This window comes from Haemaphysalis longicornis, unplaced genomic scaffold (genome assembly GCF_048455015.1).
Source record: "Haemaphysalis longicornis isolate Haplotype H1 unplaced genomic scaffold, Haemaphysalis longicornis Haplotype H1 scaffold_4, whole genome shotgun sequence".
Classification (NCBI taxonomy): Eukaryota; Metazoa; Arthropoda; class Arachnida; order Ixodida; family Ixodidae; genus Haemaphysalis; species Haemaphysalis longicornis.
The window spans coordinates 110,136,896-110,161,306 of NW_027526361.1; the positions used below are offsets into that span (position 1 = coordinate 110,136,896).

Consider the following 24,411-nt stretch of genomic DNA (forward strand, 5'->3'; position numbering starts at 1 on the left):
TCCAGTATTGTACGGGACGGCGTTCCAAGGAACGGCGTTCGTGGAACTAGTTCCTTTAGGGAGAAAGGGAAGAACGCCACCGTTCCATTAAGAGTGGGTGGAACTGTAATGGTAACTCGTTAAGTTTACGAAGGAACGGTAGAGGGAACAGTGTTCTTTCTGGAAACGTTCCATCGCTAGGATTTGGCTGTTTGTGATGCCAAGGCTTTAGGGCGGTGATGGTACTATATAAAGATACAGGAAACTACTGTGTTTATCTTCCTATAAAATGCCCAATCGCCTGCCCTTCCGCAGAACATGGTTCCTCGAAGGTCTACGACAGAGGAATAACCACGCAGCGGGCCGCATAATGTCGGGCAGGGTACACCGGGTGCGCCGGCCTTTACACTACGTCGGGTGCAGATGCGCATGAGACAGGTGCTTCGGCGCCCCTTTGATTCGTCTTCTGCCACGACCTCTCCTTTTGTGCATAAAAGAGGAACACGAAAGCCGAGCAGGAAAAGACGTGAGTGTACCGTGTTCACCGCACACGTGTTATCTACAGTACAGGCAGCCGTGCCAGCCGAAGGGGCCGTACGAGACTTCTCTGCTGTCTGCCAACGGACGTCAGGGTCGCCTGCGTGCGCTCACCGCGTGTAAGAACAAGGCGTCCAGTTTTCAGCCTGAGATTCTTGAAATACTGCCGCTGCCGCCCAAAGCGATGTGAAAGCTTTCTGATATCATGCGAAACAGCAACCATCCGTGAGAGCTGCAAGACGAAACTGACTTCGGACGTTCTACCGCCCTATGGCACGACCATGGCGCTCAAACGCCCATCCGTAAACTTTCTCACGCACCGAGCGGACGTTCGGTTTCGTGGTGTGCTCCCTGCCAGGTTTGCCTTGACCAGTGGTTTTGGAATTTTGCTGGGATTTAATTCGCCACCTTTCCTTCGCATGATAGCAGTGCGACGACTGTGGTGTATAGTTACAGACCGGTTCCGACCAGTGCTTCAGTTGGGCACCGATGGCGAGCCGCGTAATATATTCAGGTAGGGTTACCAACCATCTCCGATCTTGCGGGACTGTCCCGACTGTTCATACAACGACCTGAGTCCCGCGCCGGTCCTGTCGGGTGAGCAATATGTCCCGGATTTGTTCCGGACCACCCGGTTAGGAATTTTTTGGCGATCCAAAGCACGCTCAACAAGGCACGTCACGCTCTGGAACACAAAATTAGCAAGAACGTGTCCAGGCAGAGCTTCAGGTAAAGCTGAATTTTTGCGTGAAGTGCGACAACATTTGCGAGTACATTCTCCAGCTAGATCAATTGCGGCGAGCAGCATGTAGCCAGATGAAGTACCAGTTCAAGAGGCCGCAACAATAAAGGAACTGAATTTGTTTGGAAGATACTGCCATAAAGAAAACTGATGTTGTTTCCTCTCTATGTTAGCGTAATGTACCTCCCTTCTCCTGCCCCGTCCCGGCTTACTGCATTGTAGAGTCGGTAACCCTATGCTGGTGGCTGCTGCCAACCGCAGATTTCCTGCGTTCCGACAACGAAAAGCCGGAGGCCAGACTTAAAAACTGTAGCATAAAGTTACAGCAGAGAAGGCTGCGGCACAAAGGTGACCATGTACTTTTAATCCGGGAGAGTAACAGTCTGAAGCTCTGTTGTTGAGGCTCTGACTCCGATGCCAGCACGTGCCAGAATTTAAGGAGTAATCCACAAAGGTCAAAGTTATGCGCACGGCACCACAGAGTGTTTCAACGGTCGTCAAACAAAATATAAACAAAGCAACCACTGTCATTGGAGAGCGCCGGCTGTATTCTAGCACATGCCTATGAGCGCTTGCGGAGGAAGTGTATGGAGCCTGAGGGACGTAACCAACCTATCCTCACGCACAACACGGTAGTACCGTCAAAAGCTTTGGTGGTACGCCTCTTCAACATTGCCAACGAAGTGTTGACAAAAAAAAAACGGGTTCGTTTGTCCGACACCCACTCGAGATGCAACTCCTGCTGCGATTAAACAAAGGGCTGCACTACGTTCCGAATATGTATTCTCGACATTCGTTTCTCACACATAGTGTAATATTGAAGCAGCATTCATTAAACGCCTAGGTATTGTTCCTTTCCATGCGGTTTCTTGTGCATGTGAGTAACTTTCTTTTTCCACATCTGAAGCAAAGTATCCTGACTGCACCATTTGAAAACCCAGTGGAAAGCGCCATATGTGTTGGACTTAAAATAGATGAGCGCCACACTTGCAGTTAAACATGTCTGCAATATGCCCGGCGCTCCCCGAAAAGATTCTTCCCGGAGCGTTTAGTTGAATTTTTTTTTAATCTCCAGATAATCTGCTGCCGGCGGTGTTTATATTCGTATAATATACGTAGTTCGATGTGCGTGTTAAATTGCTCACTTCATTTCGCCTTAGGATTATCCGACACCAGATTTTAATTTTAAAAATCAAATGTAGCGTTAATGTAACGACACGTTACAATGTTTGAAGTGTAACTGGAACGCATTTTTTTATCAATATAGAAACTTGTAACGGGAACTCGTTTCGAAAGTGGGAAGGAACGAGGAACACATTTTTGTTTTAGAGGAACGGGTACAACACTGGTGTTACCGGATTTTGCACACAGCAGTCATTTTCGGTTGCGGTACTTGGCGACCCCCAAATATAAGTGCTGTATACGTTAGTTCACTACAGCCTGCAAGCATACAAGATTTCAAAAACGGTGAAAAAATTCTTTCAGGGTCTCGTTAAGCTCGCGGTATGAAACGCTTAGCGCTGTGGAAGGCTTCCCAAGGAACCGCTTTACGGCTTCCCATGCCAATGGAGCCTGTTTTCCTTGATGAGGCTTTCTGTACTTTCGTGTTAATAACTCGGGAGGCAGATCTGTAGCGACTGAAACCAACATTGCCCTGGTAAAAACGATTTCACACCTCTCGCACTCCGTGCTATATTCGCTATCCAATTTCATCCGCACGCCTTATCTTCAATCCCCAATGTCGATGTCATTGGACGTACCATAGCAACTGTGCCAATAATAAAAGCAGAGTGTGTTACGTTTGTTGGATATGCAGCAGGCCTGTCATTTTTCTGTAGATGCCGATACAACGCGCTATACTGAAACCACACCAACTCCCATAAAGCATGCGCGAATGGTGAGAGAAGTACGAACTTTCTGAATGAACAGATAGCAAACACACATAAAGATAACTGTAAAATCGGTGCCCGTTGCAAATTCATTCTGTGCATATATAAAACAGACGATGGAGCCGCGAAGAAACACTTATTATTAGCATTATTGCGAATTTAGTCTTTATTTCCGTGTAGGCTTGTTACTTTCATAGCTTTGCAATATTACCCTACCTCGAATTCACTTCAAGGCCTCAATCTGATATCGCGTGCGCAGGGCAAACAGAACCACAGTCGTTAGTTGATAGTGTCTGGGTGCGAAATGAAAGAAAGTAGAGCCGGGTGCAATACTGCAATAGAGGGTGACAGTAGTGCTTGAAGTGCTGCGAAGATATCTCGTTGCTCATGCATCGAGACGACGTGATGTGGTCCAGCGGCTGCTTGCAAAAGGAATCCAGTCGCCGAGTGAGAGCAAGCACTTTCCTGTCAAGGAATAACTGAGGAGACGGCGCACCACTGGGGAGACATTTTGGCCACTGGGTACGCCTCAAACTATCCCCGAATGTCCGCTGAAGCATCGCGTGTGGGATTCCTAATGTGGCCATAGAAACAAAGTACAAGTTTGTTTTAAAAAAGTGGTATCAGCCTTTGGAGAAAGTCTCAGTGCTTTTGAATCGCGCATTTACGCAACGCGTGAACACGAACCCGGTTTTAGCACGTTTCAGGGGGGCGGCAAACATTCGGAGGGACAATTTCACACATTCTCGAGGAATTACAGATGTCATTGCGTGTTACATTTCTTTCAGGTCTGGACTGCGGATTATGCCGTAGAAGCAATAGCATCGGCTTCCTGTGACGCTTAACTAAATAGCGGGAAGTGTGATAGGAATACTTTACGGTCCCAGAACTGCACTCCCTCAGAAACACATTTAGCCACTTCTTGTTGAGTATTTGGATTGAGCTTCCCGTACCAGTGGACATAAATTCCAGTGGACATAAACCCCTAAATGTCTGCCACGGAAACATTTTTAAGTGAGAAAAATATAAACAATTGAGAAACGTTCAAATTTTGCGCTACGTGACGTCAGCGGTGTCGAAATAGGCGGAATACTAAATTAGAGTTACCAGTGTGTTCCCTGCAGGTTATTACTGCAAGTTCAAAAAAAGCCATCAAGAAAGGCAGTCTTTTTAAACAAAACGCTTGGTCACCATCGATGCGTGCCGAAACATCGCAACTAAATCCGGTGTGCTCAAAATTCCGGCTAAGTTGCGGAAATATTAACGTATCACGGCTAAAAATTCTTAAAGTCTTTGAGGCACAGCACTAGAAATAACTTAACTCACATGTTTTCTGTATTCCAGCAATATTTGAACTACTGAGGTTCAACTCCGGTTTAAAGTTCCTTCGAGACGAGCACGTGGAACTAGGCCCCGACATTAACATCAATCAGTGATTGGCAACATATTTTTGCAGCGTACTGTCTCGTCGCTCTTTACGGAGCAAAGCATGTCGGCTAGCTTGTGGAGGAAGGGTGCAAAAGTGGACAAGAACTTGGTCACTTACATTGATTCACTACGATCAGAACTCTAAAAATGGTGAACAATGAGAACCGAAAAACTCTCTACCTAGCCTGATTGGAGGTCGGAAGTGATCTGACGGCTTACAGAATGAAAGGGGTTGATACAGCTACCGCGTAAGGAATGCTTTTGGCGCGAAAAGTATATCCTTCTATTAGTCCTGCACTTCCAATTTTTCGCGGAGAGTAAGCTCGACTGCGCGGCAAAAGACATTTTCAAGTTGCAGATGCCAGCACTGATGAAATTACCGGCAGCTGTGGGGGCGATTTACATTTGGGGACACCAAGGCTCTCCGAGTGCATTATGCATTATGAATTTTATATTCGATTAATGGCACCCAAGTAAAGCAGAAAAAAGTAGGCCAAGGTCGTTGTGCGCATCACGCTATCTGGCATTCATTGTCACACAATAGAACATCCTGAAAGACAGAAACTAAAAAAAGCTACGAAATGGGGCCTATACGAGAGTGCTGACAAGCAACTGATGTCTTCCTCTGATGGAACACGGATTGCAACCGAAAAAGCATACGACTATAACAACGCCTCTTAAACCTGTGTTTCTGAAAGAGCTAAAACAATCTGTTTTAAGCCGTCGCCTCTCTCGTCGTTCCGGTCTGCTGTGCGTCGCTGGCATTGTTCCATGTAAGTCTCAAGAACCAACCGGGCCAAAATTCACGCGCTGGCGTTTTCCAGCCGGTAAACCTGGCTTCTTTCTTCACAGCGGATAGGTTTCTCAAGGTCACAATCACGACTCGTCAAGAAATTGTATGTAAAGCTGTTAATAGCCCAAGAAAACGCGACGTCAGCTTGACATAGCGTCGCAAGGTCGTAGAGCGTGACACATTTTCGTTTCAACTGTACCTCTATAGCAATAACCAAAGAAAAAGCCCATTGGCCCATTTTAGCTGCGCAGACGGTAAGGGATGGCCGGGAACGAGCTATAACTTACCTTGAAAGAACCCGTAAGAATGAACTGTTGCTCGTTGGCTTTGGTGGCCGCTTCTAGAAGGGCACTCTGCGACAGGCGAAGAGAAAAGAAAGGGTTTGGCACGAGTTTTGTGAGCCTGCCAAGAGGCCGATTTCAACATTTAGTTAGTTGCTTGAAGCGGCAGCCAGATAGTTATTTTAATAACAACAAGACGGGAGGCATGAAGAAATGAATAAATGCGAACGTAGGATGAGACGGTCGAAGGATAGATTATTGCGTGTGAATGACGGTCCTGTTTATCTCATGCTTTCAAAAGTTGTACGGGGGCATAGAGAAGCTACATCTCAGTGCTGCTACCATTACCAGCGGTAATGTGTTTTTAAATAAAACAAACTTTGTTACACAAAGAGTTACTTTATCTTGATTGCGTTGAACAACAACGAAAAAGAAACCCTTTTAGTTTGAGTTGCCGCAACAGTTGCAGGGGTCGTGGTCCTGTGATTGCGCAAACGGAGTGAGAGCTGAGTGTGTCGGTTGCGGAAGTGGACCCAACACTGTATAGGACGGCTGGCTCAAAAAACAGAGACGCCCCCGATTATTTGCATTATCTAAAAATGTTTACGGAACAATTCGGGTTGGAACTTCTGTAATAAAGCAGAGCATTATTATAAATAACTGCGCTACTTTGACTGTAATAACACAGTTTTGTTCGACTGGACCCTTTCGTGAACTGGACTTTGTTCGACTGGACACTTTCGCGCAGAGTTTTCCATTTTACTGGTAGTCCAGGAGAGGGTGAGCACAGTTAAGAAATTCACCTGCACTGGTGCAAACCGCGTGCAGAAGCAGAGCCGGACGGCTTAATAAGCACCGAACTGTCATAAACGTTTCAAACCATGGCCATCTAAATGCGTTTGTGAACATAAAATTTGGGGTTTTGTAAAAATTGCTATCCTCCATAACATTTGCTAACCTAACATTTGCTATCCTCGATAACATTTGTGATAACATAATTGCTATCCTCGATAACAGACACACACACACACACACACACACTAAGCTGATCGTTCCTAACAGGCCAAACGTTGTTTACTTGCAAATTTTACCGAGCGGTAGGAGAGTCAGGCCACCAGCTCCCGACACACAGATCAGATTAACCTTATCCCCTGTGCAGGGATAGTGGTCCAGGTTTGAAGCTAACTGGGCTGCACCCACAAAAGTGACGACTCCAATATCTTTTCCTCAGGTGAAGAAAGACGTGTTTTAATATATTTCTGTAATTTTTCTAGAGAAAGATATGGTAGCGAAGCTATTTTATTCCCGGAAACACACCATTACTGAAGTAAAATGGGGAGTCGCGCTTAATTTTCGACGATACAACATTACTGAAAACTTTTATTATCTAGTTCTGAAGCGGCAGGTAACCCGTAAAAAGAACCTAAATGCGCCATTCCGGCTCCATCGAGTTATTTTTTCACTTGTTGAATCAAAACTAACGACTTCTGTCCGACATTTTTTCAAAGGTGTCAACAAGATGAGCTACGTTGCCCATGTGGACAGACGTGAGTGGCGGAAACTTTGCGCTTGCACTGTCATTGAACAAAGCCATTCAGTTACTGCTGGTAACCGTTGTTAGGCGTTGCAGAGCTGGCACGCAAGTCAGGTTGGCGTGAGGTAAGGTTAGTCTATGTATCCCGAAAATAAAATACCTACGTCTCGCAGCTCAGGAGGGGCCCAGTGTACCCAGCCCTTCTCCATTTTTGACGACATCTTTGCAATAAATGGACGAAAAGAAACCTTTAGTAACTGAAATGCACACACATTGTTCACCTTAATTCACTTCAGGGCTACATTTTTTTGGTAAGCCAACATGCGGCTTTGGTGCGATATTGGCAAGCGGTAACTATAAGTAGTGATTTTACTCAGTTAAGGTGTAGGATTGAATTTATAGAGGTTGATATACATAGCTGCCTTGCAACCAACAATCTGACAGCACTAGCAAATGTGATCGTAACGCTATAAAAGCCCGGTGATAAAAGCCCGGTTCGCACTGGTAACGCCATAAAAGTAACGCTATAAAAGCCCGTAACGCTATAAAAGCCCGGTTCACACTGGTAGTTTGCTTTAATATTCACATCCACCTTATCAAGGACCGGAAAAGTTTTCAGAAAACTGACCCGACGGAAACTTTTTGGTTCTGCTTTACAGGTTTCGGGTTATGAATGAGTTACAACCCGCAAAACAATTTGGACACAGCTGTAGCTGACACGTTTTGTCACAATGACGTTCTGTTCACTTACACACGCACATATAAGGACGCGTTATTAGTGCGTCGTCCATGCATACGTGAACGCAAAACGCGGGCATATATTGTATAAACTCACCGCGCTAGTGATGGAAAGGCGACTCATCATCCAGCTGCTCCTTTGGTTGCGCGTAAAAGTAATTTCTTCCCACTTTATTCGCCATGACATGTTGGCGATGGCGCTCTCAAGCTGAAGCTTACTGGTGGCAACAAAGAGAAAAACGGAATATCGCTTACTTTAGCGCGAAAGCATGTGTTAACTAAGCTTTGACGCATATCTGAACTACCGTTTAATACCTACATTTTAGGCATGTCCGACGGAATACATTTCAAAAGAATTCGGGCGTCAAGATTCCTCAAGCTCCAGCACAGGGGTACGAGGATCTAGACCCCTGGCGCTTGAAACAGTTTCGTTTACTGCATCAAGGGTGGCGCAGATATAGTGACCTACCATCACCGTTGTGAACTGAAGAAATCTCGAACAAAGGCTAAGCAAAAAAAAAGCACTTCTGGGATAAGAGGATTTCTTGAATTTATTCGGGCGTGTGCATGCGTTCGACTCTTGAGGCTCCTCTTCGAAGCTACGAAAGATTGCAGTGCGCGATGGCCACAAATAATGATGCCTATGAAACAGACTGACAATCGCACACACATGAAAAACAAAAGCCGCGATTTTGGGATTCTATAACCTTGTAGACTGCTTTAAAAGAGTGTACGTGGCGTACGTTTTAATACACTTCTGAGAAGTGGCCTTTTAAGCTTCTGTGCATGAATTTTGTACTTTGTCACAAAATTGGAAGGTTCTATGGGCGCGCTGGAAGGGATCAACTACACTGTACAAATTATGTTCTGGCCCATAACGTCATCAAACCCGAATTTTCTGCCCTAAAACAGAATTGCCACATTTCTACCGCTGGATGTTTGTAAAGGTTTTTTCTAAAGCAATTGAATAATTGGAAGCCTTCCGTCGACATGCGGCACATATTTATTTCATGCACTCTTTCCAGGCATACACGACCTACCGGTAGACAAGGAAAGCGCAGATGAGTATGATGACCAAGAGAACGAGAGCTGAAATGATGACAGTTTCGAAGAAGGGGAAGTCGTCTGAAACACCAAAGGATTTTAACCTTCAGATATCGGTAATGCTAGTGGCCAGCGTAGCAAACTGTTAACGAAAATCAGAGCAACCCTCACCTGTTTTCAGGCATTTGGGATCCTTCCCGTCGAAACCGCAGTATGGAACATCAACGGGCGGGCCTTTTCCGGGCCAGTGAATGTCGTTGAGCGCCTGGTAGCTCTGATTGGCGCCAAAATATTGTAGCACCACCTGCACAGGACGCATCCGTTGGTCGAAAATTACCTATGTTTATCGCAGCGCTGCTTTAATTGACTGCCATTTGAAATGACGGTCCAAAAAAATGAGAAGTTAATATGAATTCTTGGAACCGTTCAGCATGCCGTATAAAAGAAATAAAACGCTAACTGCGACCACACTTTTAAGCCATTGCCTCCAAATATAATGCAGTTCGAGCGCTGAGAGGGAGAGATACAGAGTGGGTTGTGTTTGTGCATAAATTATTCCAACAGTAAAATTTGGTTGACAGCGGCTTTTAGCGTACTCAGTCACTTTAACCCTCAAGCCCTCAATTGCGCCCGTGTGTAGGATTGTGAAACCTAAAAATCTCGCTCCGCAACCAGTGAGGAAACACTCTTAATTAAATTAGCTTTTCAATTGAGTTCAGTATTTAAGGGTAGTGCTATTGAACACGACGTTGCATTCGATCGCCGGCCTCGGCAGCTGATTTTGAGATGTAAACGGTTAAGTAAAAGAGGCCGCGCGTGAAAAAGTTGAAGCCCGTTAAAACTCCAGTGGAATACCTTATTTTCACGACTCTGAGGCACCCCCGATTGTAACGCGCAGGCACACTTACGGATTTAAGTTCGAAAAAATAATATGAAGCCAATTCTACCACACAGGTTTAAAAGAAACAACAACACGTATCTGGCAGGAGACATTTTATTTTCCTCACGCAACTGTTGGAGCAAAAATTTCTTGTGCTTCATAAAATTGCTTATCCGGCTCCTACTGGCATTAAAACTAAAGCGGGAAACATTTGAAGTTGACTTCGGTTTGAGCCAGATTTTAACGCGGATGCAAATGTTAATGCTACCTAAGCGAAAAAAGGTGCACCTTAGAATCGTGAAGAAACGGTATTGCCTAATCCGCCCCTCATCTTTAAAGCCCACCGCATGGTGAAGGCAGAGCTGCGGATGATAAAATACCAGTTTCAAGTCCTGTAACTAAAATACATTTTAACACCCTTGGTACGGTGTATGCGTGGGTACTGCGGTACTTGAAATAGTACTTTCTCTGACGCATTCTGCGAGACTGCAAGCTTGCGGAAGCACCTTCAGTCAGAAGCGCACTCATGATTTTGACTGCAAATTACGCGCTTGCGACCAGTTTTGTGTGGCTTTTTGGAATAAATTGATATAGGGAAGCACTCTCTAGCATTTGCTTTAAGTGAATACATATAAGTACACATCATCATTATCATCAACAGCTTCCTAGGTCCACTGCAGGACGAAGGCCTCCACCATCGACCTCCAACCGCTCCGGTCCTGCGCTGCTGGAGTTCATTCTTTGCCTCCGAATTTCCTTATTTGTTCTTTCCATCGAGTTATTTCTATTCCCCTTTTTCTAGACGCGTCTCTCGGTATGAACTCTGTTACTCTACTGATTCCCCGGTTGTCATTTCGCCTAACTACCTAGCGAGCCCAAGTCCATTCTGTTTTTCTTTATTTGCAATTGGTTTTCTCTCCCTTGACGCGACTACTATCGTTATTCCTACCGTGGCCCTCTGAGCCGACCTAAGTTTGCTTTCAAGTTGTTTAGTAAAACGCGAAGTTCCCGCTCGATATGTCATCTTCGGCTGGACGCGTTGGTTGCTTAGTCTTGTAAATTATACAATTATACCCAAACTGGGTACCAGAAAATGCGAGAGTGAGGGCTGGAACGCTCTATTGCAAGTTTAAGGTGTTCGTACACGTTCAGAAGCCATTTGTCGCTCAATTTGAGATGAACAACTTTATTTCGTCTGCTCTAGTTACGACTGGAGAAGCAGACATACTTTCCGCGCAGTGTAATTGGAATGTTACAGTGATTACCAGAAACTTTACTCATTCCGTACTTTTGTGCTAGGACAGGCTTCCAAAGTGTCGAATGCTGTTGGACAATACAGTACTTGAAGGAAAACGCGAATTCGCTTTAAAACGTCAAGCACTTACATCAAAGTGCCCCGTCGAAGGATCCACTTGGTCCAGTAGAGCGTAATCAGCCACGCGATCGCCATTCATGTCAATCACGACTCTGCCCGAGACGCCTGCAAGAAGTATTACAATTGCTATCCCCAATGTACCAGAGATCGTTTTTCTCATATGAGGGCTCATTTTGCCTCCGCCACAAATTAGTTTTAGTAATGAATGAATTTAAAGAGCGTTCATATGGGCAAACGTTGGACTAAGTTGCCGCATGAGAGCTTGTACTTTGTACAATTTTCAAACTTCCAGTAACCTCCAACTTCTTTCGTTGCCTAGCGCAATTCGTGTGATATGTGCACTGATCTTGGTTTATAAGAAGAGCAAGAAGAGCTGCGACTTTTGTTGAGGTAACTGATTGTAAACATTTGTAAGCCGAGAAGTGCACATACAGTATACTAGTCAGCTCTAGTGGGGTCTGCGGTCTTCATGCGGAAAAAGTATAGCGTGTACTAGCAATGCAGTTATTCAGCAGTCCCACGCACGTTAACATAATAATTTTTATCAGTTATAAAGGATGTTTAATGCGCACTGACAGAATTTGAGTAACCAGAAAAATTGGCGTCGCGGTGTACCACCCGAGTGTCGGTGGCGAGTACACGGATTTCGGTGGCTGCCCCAATAACGCGGTGGCTTTATATTCCTGTGCGCTCTAAAGGTTGTCATACTGCGTTGATATACATGCAAGTCCCACTGGTAGGAATTCTGAAATTAAACAATAATCGTCGGTGTACTATGCCTGCCTAAGGGAAACACCTTGTGAATCCTATTGCAGCTACTATCGAGAGGCCAGCAGGCGCTAAGCAGATTAAAACGTGGGGCCTGAGGTCACCCACTTGCCAGTTGAACACCAGCTGTAGAATAGGCATTTTTGCACTGAAGGAGTTATTTTACATGACAGATGCGAAATAAGTGTGTATTTTAAACCAAAAAATCAGTCCACAGACTCTTTTATGTGTGTTTTATACGGAAAGAGGAGGAAGGGTGCCCGCGTTTTCGTTTTGAATATCACGCCCAGTAAAAAAGTGAAGCGTGTGCGTGGCTGACTTTATGTCCTGAAAACGTATCAGGAGCCTGCGTCCCTTCTCTTTAAGGCAAACTGCAGTTATGCAGAAGAATGATCCCTGGCTATGTAATTACGTATTGTGGATCATATAGTCCTTGCTCGCTTATCAACTTCTATCTCTCGTTCAAGCTTAGATTAAAGACGCATGCATATTCCTCAGTGAATAAAGACGTCTGCGAATTTCATGCTGTGAAGCACGCTTCACCCGCAATCTGTAAGGGGTGACGCGCTTCACTTTTCCTTTGGCGCTCACCACCCTTACAAGAGAAGAAAAAAACAAGTTCAGAATAATGTTGCAGAAAATAACAAATTCATACCAAACATGAAAACTGGGTGAGTCAAGGTTCTTGCCTCCAGGTGCAAAGCCCTGCGCTGATTAGGATGCATTGATTGTATTTTCAAACTGAATAAACGCCAGATTATTCAAACCACGGGCATGGCCCTAGTTCAAAACAAAGACAAAGATTTAACGCATTAGTTTGCGTCGTAAGAAGCCTGCAAGCAAATTTCTGAGGAATTACTGGGCACATTACATTTCAGTTTTAATAATACCTCCGGTCGAGAGTTTAGCTGACCCCGAATAGCTGCTGATTTGATATCATTTATGCGTGGAGGCGTGGACCTAAGAGCTAAAGTGCGTTGTTGGCGCCTACATTTATAATAGTGAAATTTTATTGCTCAACTCTGTCAAAACGCTTAGCTCTCAAAGGGCGCAGTTATTTGTATCTGTCAATTTTGTGGAACTAGTATAACTTTATTGTTTAATATAAAATTGTTGTTCTACTTGTATTGTTGCAGAAATACCGCACCCGCCGAGTTGACTGGTTCGAGCATTTGTTCCTGCTTGTTATACGCAATTCCTGTTTGATAGAATCCATGTTTGATAGAATTCATATTTGATACAATTCATGTTTGATCAAAACCATACACTATACCATCCAGCAGCTGTCTTCTTACAACAAAGAACCTATGGGGAGCGTTTCCTCTCTGATAGAACGAACGGTAAGACGGCGAACGCTTTGAGAATTACAAGAGCAAGCTCAGACTCGCGTATGACCACATTTTGCGAAACAAGAGCTAAACAAAGAGCGCACAGATATTAACAACCTGCAAGTACGAGTCTTACCGTTTATGCTGGCGTTTCGCATTTTGTCCACTAGGTTTTCGCCCACGTGAGGATTGAGACCGCTGGTCACTGTTTCGTTGATGGCTTTACACAGCATAACAACGGCGTCGTGGAAGCTGGCTGTGAAATAATTCACCTGCGGGGACACATCAAGAGGGTAAACTCATGGTCAAATGTCTTTGAACAGCGAAATTCGTTTTAAACATAAGAGTAGCACGAGAAATGAAGTGGGAAGGTATATTTTGTAATTATACTGTTTGCCTACAAATCAACACAGTTAAAGCAAAATCATAAGATATTTCGTGAATCATGCTCGAATATATAATACCTCAAAGTCGTGCTCATAAGGGTTCAGGAGAGCTTTTGCAGGACACAGAAGGATATTGCAAACACTGTCTGATTCATTTACCCCTTAAAGTTTGCAGTGATATTTGTGGTAAGTACACAAGGATTTTCAGGTGGAGAGTGCGTTTCAAACCGTGTTTTCTTGCAGTAGCCGGGTCACCGAAGAGGTGTCCTGAGCTTTGATGAGCGACCAGATTTATGCAAAAACCCGACATTCATCTGTGTGAATCCATCAAGATCGCCGGCGCCAATCAACTCATTCTGCTTGAGGACTTCAATGCCCCGGAGCATTCCTGGGGATATCCCACTGCCTCAAAAAAGGCACAGCATGGATCGGGGGTGGCACTTTTATCGCAATTACACCAAACGACTACGCAACTGTCTCATCGAATTCGACGCATTTACACCCAGCGCCATGGCCTAAAGGAACAAGACACGTGCTGTATCGTCCAATCACTGCTGACCAGCCGCATAGCATACGGGACACCTTATGTTCAGTTGAAACCAAAAGAGCATTCCTAACTGGACGCCCTGATACGTTAGAGATATAAAATACCCCTCGGACTTCCGTACTTCACGCCGACTGAGCACCTCCTTAAACTCGGCCTGCATAATACACTGTCAGAAATGCTGGAAGCCCCACAAGCCAACCAACTCACGCGATTGTCTCTAACACCTACAGGCCGCACCCTTCTCGCGACACATGGCCGCCACGTCATAACTCCTACAGAAGCACCCACTCGTATCCCTCCCGATATCCGTGCCAACATTAAAGTAGCCCCCATTCCATGCCATATTCACCCCTGTTACAACAAAGGCCGACGAGCAGCGCGAGTCCGGTATCTCCAGAGACTCTATTCGAAGGACCCCGGCACCAGATACACCGACGCAGCTGCATATCATAACCGCCAAGCTCACGCCCTTGTAACCTTCAACACCCAGGAAACTCTCCTGACGTCGGCCACGCTATCCACCACCATCTCCACGACAGCAGAAGAAACTGCCATAGCTCTAGCTGCAACCACAGCGACGACAGATTACATTGTCATCATCGCAGACTCCCAGGAAGCATGCCGCCACTATCAAAAAGGATGTCTCTCGCCTCAAGCCCTCAACATACTACGACGCATACACAAGCTGCCCTCCATCTACGTCGTGTGGACACCAGGCCACGCCAACCTTCCAGGGAATGAGGCGGCACATGCCGCTGCCCGCGAATTGACTACTCGGGCATTCCCTGAAGGCAGAGAAGACCCACCGGAATCCCTTAATCCCCTCCCAGTCCCGACTCGTTACACAGACATCTTGTACCACTACCGTCGAAATCGCCTCGTCTACCCTCTTCCTCATCCATCTATCAACACCAACGACGCACGCCTTTGGCGATGACTACAAACCCAGACATACTACAACACAATTCTACACAACATATCACCAACCATGTATCCCTTATGAATGCCCATCCTGTAAAACCCCCAACACCACATACCACCTTGTCTGAGCTTGCCCCTACCACCCAAATCCCATCCCTTCCCCCTCCCTGTAGCAGTGGGCGTGCGAGCTGACCAGCTGCCTGCTAGAGACGCAGGTTAACCTCGTGTCTCGGGCAAGAGCAGCTGCCACGACTCGCGGCTATCCGGACTAGGAAGGCCACCCACAACAGCGCTTCTCTCTCCAATAAACGTTTCTCTACTCCTCCGCCTCCTCCCAAGGAGATCCTGGATCAGGTCGAATTTTTCTTCAACTGCGAGGGTTTTAGAAAGCTGTTCAGCTTTCCTATGTAGCCGTACGGCTGCAATTTAGGTGGATGTCAACATTTTCTTGGGAGAGCAGTGATGAGACATTTTGAAGTCTGCAATGCGGCCCCCAACGCATTATGAGTGCGTTTGACGTATTGATATGGTGCCTGACCAGACAAAACACCGTGGTCAAGAAAGCAGTAGACGACATTCGAAGCGCCGAAGAATGAGACAGCATCAAAACCCATTCGAAACCGAGGCGACACCACTTCGGTAGTTTGTAGCGGGCTGACAGAAAAGTAAGTATATTTTGTCCTCTTTGTAACTATGGAAGTAAGGATATGCTTTATATTATTAACTTAGCAGAGAAACGAAGCAATCGAGAACTGCTCTGTGCAACGTCAGGTAAGACGAATACAAATTTTCTTCACTTTCTGTTTCAGGGAAAGCTGTAAGCATTGATAAACGGAAAATAAAGGTGTGTACGGGCTTAGTAAACGTTTCCTAAGGTTTTCGTGATTATACAATTTATTTTGTTGATAAATTGTAGTTCATTCTGCTAAACATTATTTCACTGAGTACACTTTTGTAAAACCGCAATGGTAATGATATTCGAATTGACCGTTAGATTGTGAGCTCATGTGTAGCTCATGTGTAGGGTAAACCCTCCATCTTACAAGGCGGGAGATTTTCAGACTTTTACAGCATGCTTAGATGACCTGTTTGAGAAAATTATTCATAATTTGTTAATCATTACAATTAAACGCGATAAATTTACAGAACTTCATGTTCATTGATGCGTTGCTCTTGATAAGTGATTGTACATTGGATTGCAGTGTTAAGCAGGAATGGATTACAAAGAATGATTCTTGACGTGCGTAACAGGAGCCTATTAGTGCAGTTAAACAAACTCGTGGGTATCGAAGGCGCTGTAGCGAGACAAGACCTGAAACAATTTGTTCTGAATTTTTTTAATGCGAATGCATTTCTTAGTCGGGGGTTGTCGTGCGTCCATCGGCGTCCGCACGCAGGTGTTATCTCTCCGCGCCCCTAGCAACAGCTGTGGCGCGCCTAGCAACCGCAGCAGGTGGTAGCTCGGGCGGGAGTAGCGGAGGGGAAGGGGAGAGGAGGAGCCCGCGCGGGCGTGTGAGGGCGCTCGCATCGCGGAGCTCGGGCGGAGTAGCGGAGAGGGCGTGGAGAGGAGGAGCGCGCTCGGGCGTGTGAGGGCGCTCGCATCGCGGAGCTCGGCAGAGAGAGCTCGCGCGCGGGGCGGGCGTGTTGCGCGGGTCTCTCTCTCCTCTCCGCGTACCCTCTCTCCGCTCGCTGCGCTCGGAAAAAAATATATAAATGCAGTGGAGCGCGCGCCTCTCTCCGTGACTGCTTGCCGACTGGCGCCTCGATAGCGATGGAAGTCGGTGAAGTCGAATCCCTCGCGGCAACGGCACCGACAGCTAGAAGTGTACTCTCGTCTCTCTTCATTAATTATGCCATTAATAATAATTAATCGCAGCGCACTCATCGGTGCACCCAATGAATTCGCATTTCCGCACGATCCCCTTCGGGGAGGTGGGGGGAGTTTTTTTGGAAAAGTTTGTTTGTTAGAGACAATGTACTACCGGAAAAACAAGAGGAATGGGGCGCAGATATGTCGAATAGTTACTTAGAAGAAACTTCAGAACTGCAAAGCAACATTACAGATAATCACTGAGGAGTGGCGATCAATAGCAAGCCGCATCTGAGTGTCAATCCTGGTCCCTCAGATTAAATCTACAAATTGAACACGTACAGCCAAACTTACTTGTGTCAGAGGTGCTTGTAACCTTACATTTTGTATATCTCTGTGGGTGTTCTTCGACTTAAAAATTGTAGGGCCGAGGACGCAGCGTCCGTGTTGCGCAATGCTCGCTCAGCGTTCCGTCTTTTTTTTTGTTTTTGTTTTCGCGGTCCCCGCATCAAGTCCTTTCGAAAACGAGGGTGCTCGTTCCCAGTATAGCTTACCTAAATGCTTGCTTACGACCTAAACCATACGAAAATCAAGTGACTTTAAGCGTTCAAACTACTGTTTTGCTCAGAAGGCGGTAAACGTTAGGCTGCGTGAACTAAGCTCCGGGCAATCTGCGCAGTTCATTGCCGTTGCAATGTGCAATGCCCCAAGTCCAAGCTGCGCGAGTGCCTTTTCATTTGTAAATAATAACAGCTTGTAAAATATTCTTCTCTGGCATATGGCCGAGCTCGTGCGCGATGATGGACAGCTTCTTTCACGGGAGGAGCCTGGTTCACGACGCATATGGCGCAGAAACAACACGCCATGCATTCACATAAACAAGCCTTGTGCACACGCCGAACCGCTCAAAATATATGCCAGGGCACGGGGCATGCACCCCACCACCACAAAATTGTGCTTCAAAATGGTCAGCGTGCCACTTCTTGAAGCCAGGGTGGAGTGCGGCGTGAAAGAAACAAGGCTCTTGTAAATATTTCTTTTCCTGAAGCAGTGGATGTTTGGGAGGAAACGCACCCAAGTGCCTGCAATTGGCTGCTTTGTTTACTCACGGCGACGTAGCTGCCGCGGCTCGGGTTTTTTTTTCTGTTCTTCCGTACTCTTCCTCGTTGCTTTCAGGGCCGAGGTTTAACGACTGAATGGGCGCATAAAATGGAAGTGTGGTTTGAGACCACAGGCTCAACCATAGCCCGGTGCGTTTCCCCCAAGCATCCCGCGGCAATACGCTTACTCGAGCGGTTTGCGCCTACTTCTGACAACGCCCTCGTGGCGCTGGTTTCGCATGGTTGCACGTGAAAGAGAAATGTAATAATGTAATGACACGCACGTACCACTTGCTCGTTGTAGTTGCTGAGCTTGTACTTGGTCAGCGAGCGCTGCTTGACCTCGTCGGAGAAGCGCATGTATTCGGCCGACACAGGTTGCATCAGGCTGATGATCATGAGGGACTCGAACGCCTCGCGCAAGCGGCGCTGCCGCATGGGGTCGTCTGCAGGGGTAGAGAAGGGGGTGCGGACAATATCCCGTCACAAGTGCGGACTCAGTTTTCGAACGCTGGCAGCCGCCGGGCAGGCAAAGCCAACGCTCTCCGCGATGAGCCCGGAACTGGTACTCGAACAAACACAATAATTAGTCTCTTTTTTGGCACCTTCAGTGATGTCAGTGCTGGCTGCGTATTATTAACAATAGATGCTGGGCCAGTTGGTTCATCCAATGCAGAAAAATAAGTTAGTGCTCTACAAAACGCACAAAGGACAAGCGGACGAAACTGGCACTGCTTGAACTGAGTTATCTGTGAGCCATGTCTTCGGATATGCAGGGCGTTCCAACTATCATGCACCAAGATTTTCAAAGTGAGAAAATGCGTTACTCGAAGAAACCGTAATGCATAATGTTTCCAATGCAGTAGAGTAGCAGCACGTAATTTTTTCGTTAATGAACAATATAATTGACCTTTAATTGGGTAATGGTAAATAATTGCTAACTGGAGAGGTACTGTTCTAATTATTAAAGTGCCAATAAGGCGCTTGTGGATACCCACGGGTGACATCTAACTGTGGTATTTTTAGCGACTTACTACTCGCGTACTCATTTTTGGGCTGTGAAGGCGCTCCCAGCATGCATCATGCTTCTTTTCGGGTGGAAGCAAAAAGAGAAAATGCCCGTGCATACAATTTTTCTGTGCACGTAAAGATCCTTAGGTGGTCAAAATTAATCCGGAGCCCTCCAATACCGCTTGCCTCACCACCTGTGTAGCGTCGGCGCGTTAAACCCACAATCAATCAATCAATCAATCAATCAATCAATCAATCAATCAATCAATCAATCAATCAATCAATCAATCAATCAATCAATCAATCAATCAATCAATCAATCAATCAATCAATCAATAAAACCATGCATCATAAAGCAGCGCCCTCGAGGAGGCTACCTCTGAGTTATCCAGAACATCGCCTCCAGTAATTTTCAACGCCAAGCGCATCGCCCTCCTTGCAATGCGAGTAATGGGGACGCCTGTTTCGCCCCATGTCGTAAGGTGGGGCCCAAGCTTAGCCGGGACCCCGGCCGTGTTCCTGACCGTATCAGGCTGATGGCGGCTTGTGCCTGGTTGCCAAGGCAACCGATCCTTGGGACCGCTGAAGTAGCGGCGCTCTGGCAGGCGATAGAAAACTCACTGCCGTGGCTTAGCACGTTTTGCCTACGCTGCTGCTTTCCACCGCCTGTCGCCCGAAGAGTAACAGTCGCGTGAGTAAAGCACTGGGAAGGCTAGAAATTGGGGGATAGGGGCAGGAATGCAAGAAAATGGCTTGGTTGGCAGCTCGGGGATGATGCGCTTGGCATTGAGGAAATATAGGAGTAGACATCCAGAATGAAATAAAAACACAACACAAAAAACAAAGAAGAAATCACGACAGAGGTTCGTGCTTTATCTGCCCCATGCGAACCGCGAAACGTGCTGTTGCTGCTCCTTCTGTGCCATTATCCAGGTGATGTGCTGTGTTTTTGGGCGTGTCACAGGCAAAGCAATTGTTTTCAGTCAGCTTATCGGAGAACGCTATTTTATGTTGCGGATGGGACAGCCGTCACGTGGTACTTTTGATATTTTGCACGGATTTCTCTATCAATTGGAAGAAATGGGTACTTAATTAGTACTTTCCTGAAAATACCGCAGTTATATGTCTTTTCTGAGTACCTAAAAGTGGCTCCAGGACACTTTGAAAATGGAGTCAATACTTCTCGAGTTACATATATAATTAGGATTACCTCGTTAAATCTCATTAACAAAAATTACTGCCCCTACTCTAATCTAACGGACGCATTATATATTAAGTTTTCCTCGACTGATGCCAGTCCTCTTTTGTAAAATCTTCGTGCATGACAGCTGGGACAACCTGTATAACACAAGTCAAGCACGTGGAGCATCCTTCGTAACATTTACAATTCATGTAACAAAAGTTATTTAACGCTATCTTTAACGAGGAATGCCACCGACGTATCAATAATACAATTATTGTCGCGTTTCTTGATGTAACACGCCTCCAGTAGCTTGTGTACGTTTGAATCATTGGCTTGTAGACAAAACCTTTACCTCACTCAGCTGAACGCCACCATTGTAATACCCGCTGTGAGCATGCAATGGCGGCGCTCCTACATTTCCTAATGACAATTCATGGTCCAGGACTCCCTCGTGTATATATACCGTGCACCCCGTATTTCCGTTTCTGTGCCCTCTCGTAATGCAGCGGGATCACGCATACCACACCGGTGCAGCTTTTTACGATGGGCCTGGCCTGTCCCTTTGCGCATTCACGCTTCTCCACAGCATAAATGCATGAACAAAGGGAAGCGAGCGTTCTGGGCGCCAAAAAACAAAGGGAATGCCATGCTTTCTCGCCACCTCCTTGACTTGGTGGTAAACCTGATTCACCACTTGAGTCACTACTTCAGCCCTCATTGCTGTTTGTGACAAATTAGCCCTTTCATTTCTCTTGCCGCCCTTCATCTTCTGTAGCAGGTTCTGGGTTATGGCTGGGACGCTATGTAGCAGGGAAGGTTAGAGTTTGCCAATGCTTGTGGTCCTTCTTTCTTAAAATATTCGCCTTTTTTCAACCGGTTATCAAAAGATATTTATTTAAAATAAAACAAGGAATCATGTTGTCTTGATGGCCGGAGTCCTAAATAATTTTTTAAAACCTCGCTGTAATATGCAAATTGCCTCATGACTGTTTTATAAGTTAGATCTGCTGTACTTAAAACCTCAGAGTAATATGCAAATTCATTCATGGTTCTTTTATAAGTTAGCTCTGCTGTACTTTCATTATAAACAATATTTCGTAATGATAAAAAAATAGGAATTCGCTGACAAGAGCAGCGAGTTTGGATGTAGTCATCATGTGACGATTGATAGCAAATACAGTGTAGTCAACCTCTTTCGCGCCTCGCTATATACAAGGATAGTGGGAAGGAGGGCTCCGAAACCCTTTTAGCATGCTAAGACAAAATAACATTGAAATTTATGGCAGGGTAAGTTCTTTTGTACTCTGAAACTGCGCTTCCTTTTCGGTATAGCAGCATTCTTTCGCAAAGAATGCTACTATAACAGTGTTGGTGAAGTGTGTCAATTTTACTGAGCAGGTGACACCAACGCTAAAGGACTATATGTAGTGAAAGAACCCGATGATCCAAATTACGCTCCCATTTTCTGCGGTGGAAATCTCCGGTAGAATCAGGCGTGCCACAGGAATCGGTGCTAGGACCACTTCTTTTCCTTGTTTATACCAATGACCTTCCAGACTTTGTTCAATTCTCGTCAATTAAGCTATTCGCGGATGATTGTGTAATTTACCACAAAATTTCTAACCTTGCTGATATTCAAATTTTGCAAAATGACCTTAACAGTGTAAGTAACTGGTGTAACAAATGGCACATGAAGCTTAACATTACGAAGTGCAAAAGTATGAGGATATGCTGGCAGCCCAATAAAACATATACGCATGCGTATTTTCTTCACGATATTCCTCTTGTACATGTTAACTCGTATAAATATCTTGGTGTACATATTTCTGATAACCTGTCATGGAACACTCACATTGACCACGTAATAAAGAACGCTAGTCGCATGCTAGGTTATTTACGCCGGAATTTTTCTTCCGTACCTTCATCTTTAAAATTAACCCTGTACAAAACACTCGTCCGTTCCAAATTAGAATACGCATGCGCCATATGGGATCCTCACCAAACCACGCTCGCCCTGGCTCTAGAATCTGTTCAAAACCGTGCCGTTCGTTACATATTATCATCTTATTCACGTCTTGCCAGTGTCTCATCTATGAAAAATACGCTTAATCTCACCAGCCTTTCACACCGTCGCAAGTGCTCTCGTCTTTGTTTGTTTCACAAAATTTATCATCACAACCCTACTTTAAAGGATCAACTTATCACTCCCCCCCGTTACGTGTCATCTCGAATTGACCATTTCAGTAAAGTTGGTGTACCATATTGTCGTACTGATATGTATCATGAATCATTTATCCCCAAAACCAGCGTAGAATGGAACCGCCTCCCTGCCACCATCGCTGCCATTGTTGATGCCACTCTCTTTAAAGCAGCCATTCACAACGCTTCTTGTTGAATCGCTATTTTATTCTTGATTTCTGTTTCTATGCCGTTTGTGTAAAACAACTGCACCTTATGTATTTATCTTACCACTCCTTTCTGTTATGCCCTATTGGCCTTGAAAGTATTTTCAATAAATAAATAAATAAATAAATAAATAAATAAATAAATAAATAAATAAATAAATAAATAAATAAATAAATAAACAAATAAATAAATAAATAAATAAATAAATAAGTAAATAAATAAATAAATAAATAAATAAATAAATAAATAAACATAAGCGTCTGGTTCGCTAATGCTGCCGTTTAGTTTGATGAATGTAATGTATAGCAATGGTACAGTAAAGCAATCGACAATATGTAAACGTATGAAGATATTATTGCTCAGGCGCTTACCGACTCCTTTAGTCCAGGAAATATTGCCGGCTGCTTCGCCCTGGAACAGTTCCGGGTAGAGGAAGGCGTACTCCCCGGAAGACGTCATGCCCAAGCTCTGCGCGTGCTCCAGCATGGTACGGACCTCCTTCTCGCCCGTCAACAAGACAACAACTGCGGAGAAATAAGGTGAGATTTTCTCAGCTTCTTTCAGCAACAAGCCCAACATTTTAAAGCCATTGATGATTTCAAACAATGGTCTTTGTAATTGGAAGCAGGAACTTGGACCTAAAGTACAAAAATATGGCTGCGACCTTATCCATCAAAGTTGTAGAACTGGTACGTCTCCATATAAGTCACAAATTGAGGACCCTTATTTTTAAAATCTGAAAATATTTGTTGTAAAAATAAAAACAAATGGAACAGCCACACGCATTGAGCTCACAGAAACTGCATTCAGTATTCCACACAAAAGAAAAATGTCATGACAGGGAAATATAAATATGCCTCCGACCGAATTCCGTTTGCCATGCCCGCAAACGTCGCGCAAACTTTTTCCGTTCAGTTAAGGAATTCAGCATAAACAGGCTGAAATTATTGCTCTCGGTCAACACTAACCTGGAGCAATGCGAAGAATAAAAATTGACAGAAGTATGTTCTTGATTAAGGAGCACCCTTCATATTTGGACATAATTCACGAGTCACGCAACAAGAAGGAAAGCCTACGTCAGGGCCCCGGAATACATGAAGCTTTGTGACAACACCACGAAAAAGTTAGACTGTTCAACGAGCCACCGTTTACTCAGGACTTCTTTACGGATTTAGAGTCAGTGCGCTAATGGAAGCATCCGATTGCCCGAGATAATGAAAACGAATTAAACAATGTAGCTGGATATTTAACGTTTGTTGTCTACTCGAAACAAATTCGAAAGGTGTAACGCATTCTAAACGAGAGTCACGAATAGAAGTGCGTGAACAAGATCAACTGAGGGTGGACTGGTCTCCTCAGAGCATTGATTTCTGTTTCGCCATTTCCGAATCCATCAGCCAAAGAAACATCCTAAGCCGCACGTTTTAACAGCGGAGCTGCTAATGCTTGAGCTTGGCCTGGTGGCTTTAACAAAAAAAAAATACAAAAGAAAAAATTGCGCTGCCTGTAAAGGGTGCGCCACCGCCGATAGGGTATAATAGCAGTTTAGTCTGCTTTCACGCCTGCTCGAGTGTGAGCACAAGGGGCATATACGTATACGCCACCCTTACAATAACATTTTAATGGGATAGCCTTTTTTGGGCTACTGAAACCACTGAAACGCAAAGAAAATTGGCGCAGTTTTACCAGTGGCGCAAGGCTTAAAAAATAGCGGAGCTAAGGTCGACCTAA

The 24,411-nt window shown here is 45.2% G+C and overlaps 1 protein-coding gene across 5 annotated transcripts in view; it reads right to left on the reverse strand.

Annotated features, from left to right (window-relative positions):
• LOC144179260 (atrial natriuretic peptide receptor 1-like) overlaps positions 1-24,411 on the reverse strand; it is a 185,775-nt gene that overhangs the window by 58,796 nt on the left and 102,568 nt on the right. For 4 of the 5 annotated variants that reach the window (XR_013324191.1, XM_077707545.1, XM_077707549.1 and 1 more), the window contains exons 2-10: positions 23,052-23,204; positions 18,369-18,526; positions 13,453-13,588; positions 11,231-11,325; positions 9,137-9,269; positions 8,962-9,046; positions 8,019-8,139; positions 7,348-7,404; positions 5,656-5,721 (exon numbers count right to left, since the gene is read on the reverse strand). Coding sequence is in view for 4 of the 5 variants with exons in the window: in XM_077707545.1 (XP_077563671.1) it covers positions 5,656-5,721; positions 7,348-7,404; positions 8,019-8,139; positions 8,962-9,046; positions 9,137-9,269; positions 11,231-11,325; positions 13,453-13,588; positions 18,369-18,526; positions 23,052-23,204 (1,004 nt within the window). In the remaining variant the exon portion in view is untranslated. The remainder of the gene's footprint in view (positions 1-5,655; positions 5,722-7,347; positions 7,405-8,018; positions 8,140-8,961; positions 9,047-9,136; positions 9,270-11,230; positions 11,326-13,452; positions 13,589-18,368; positions 18,527-23,051; positions 23,205-24,411) is intronic. The other variant, XM_077707547.1, reaches the window with a different exon arrangement.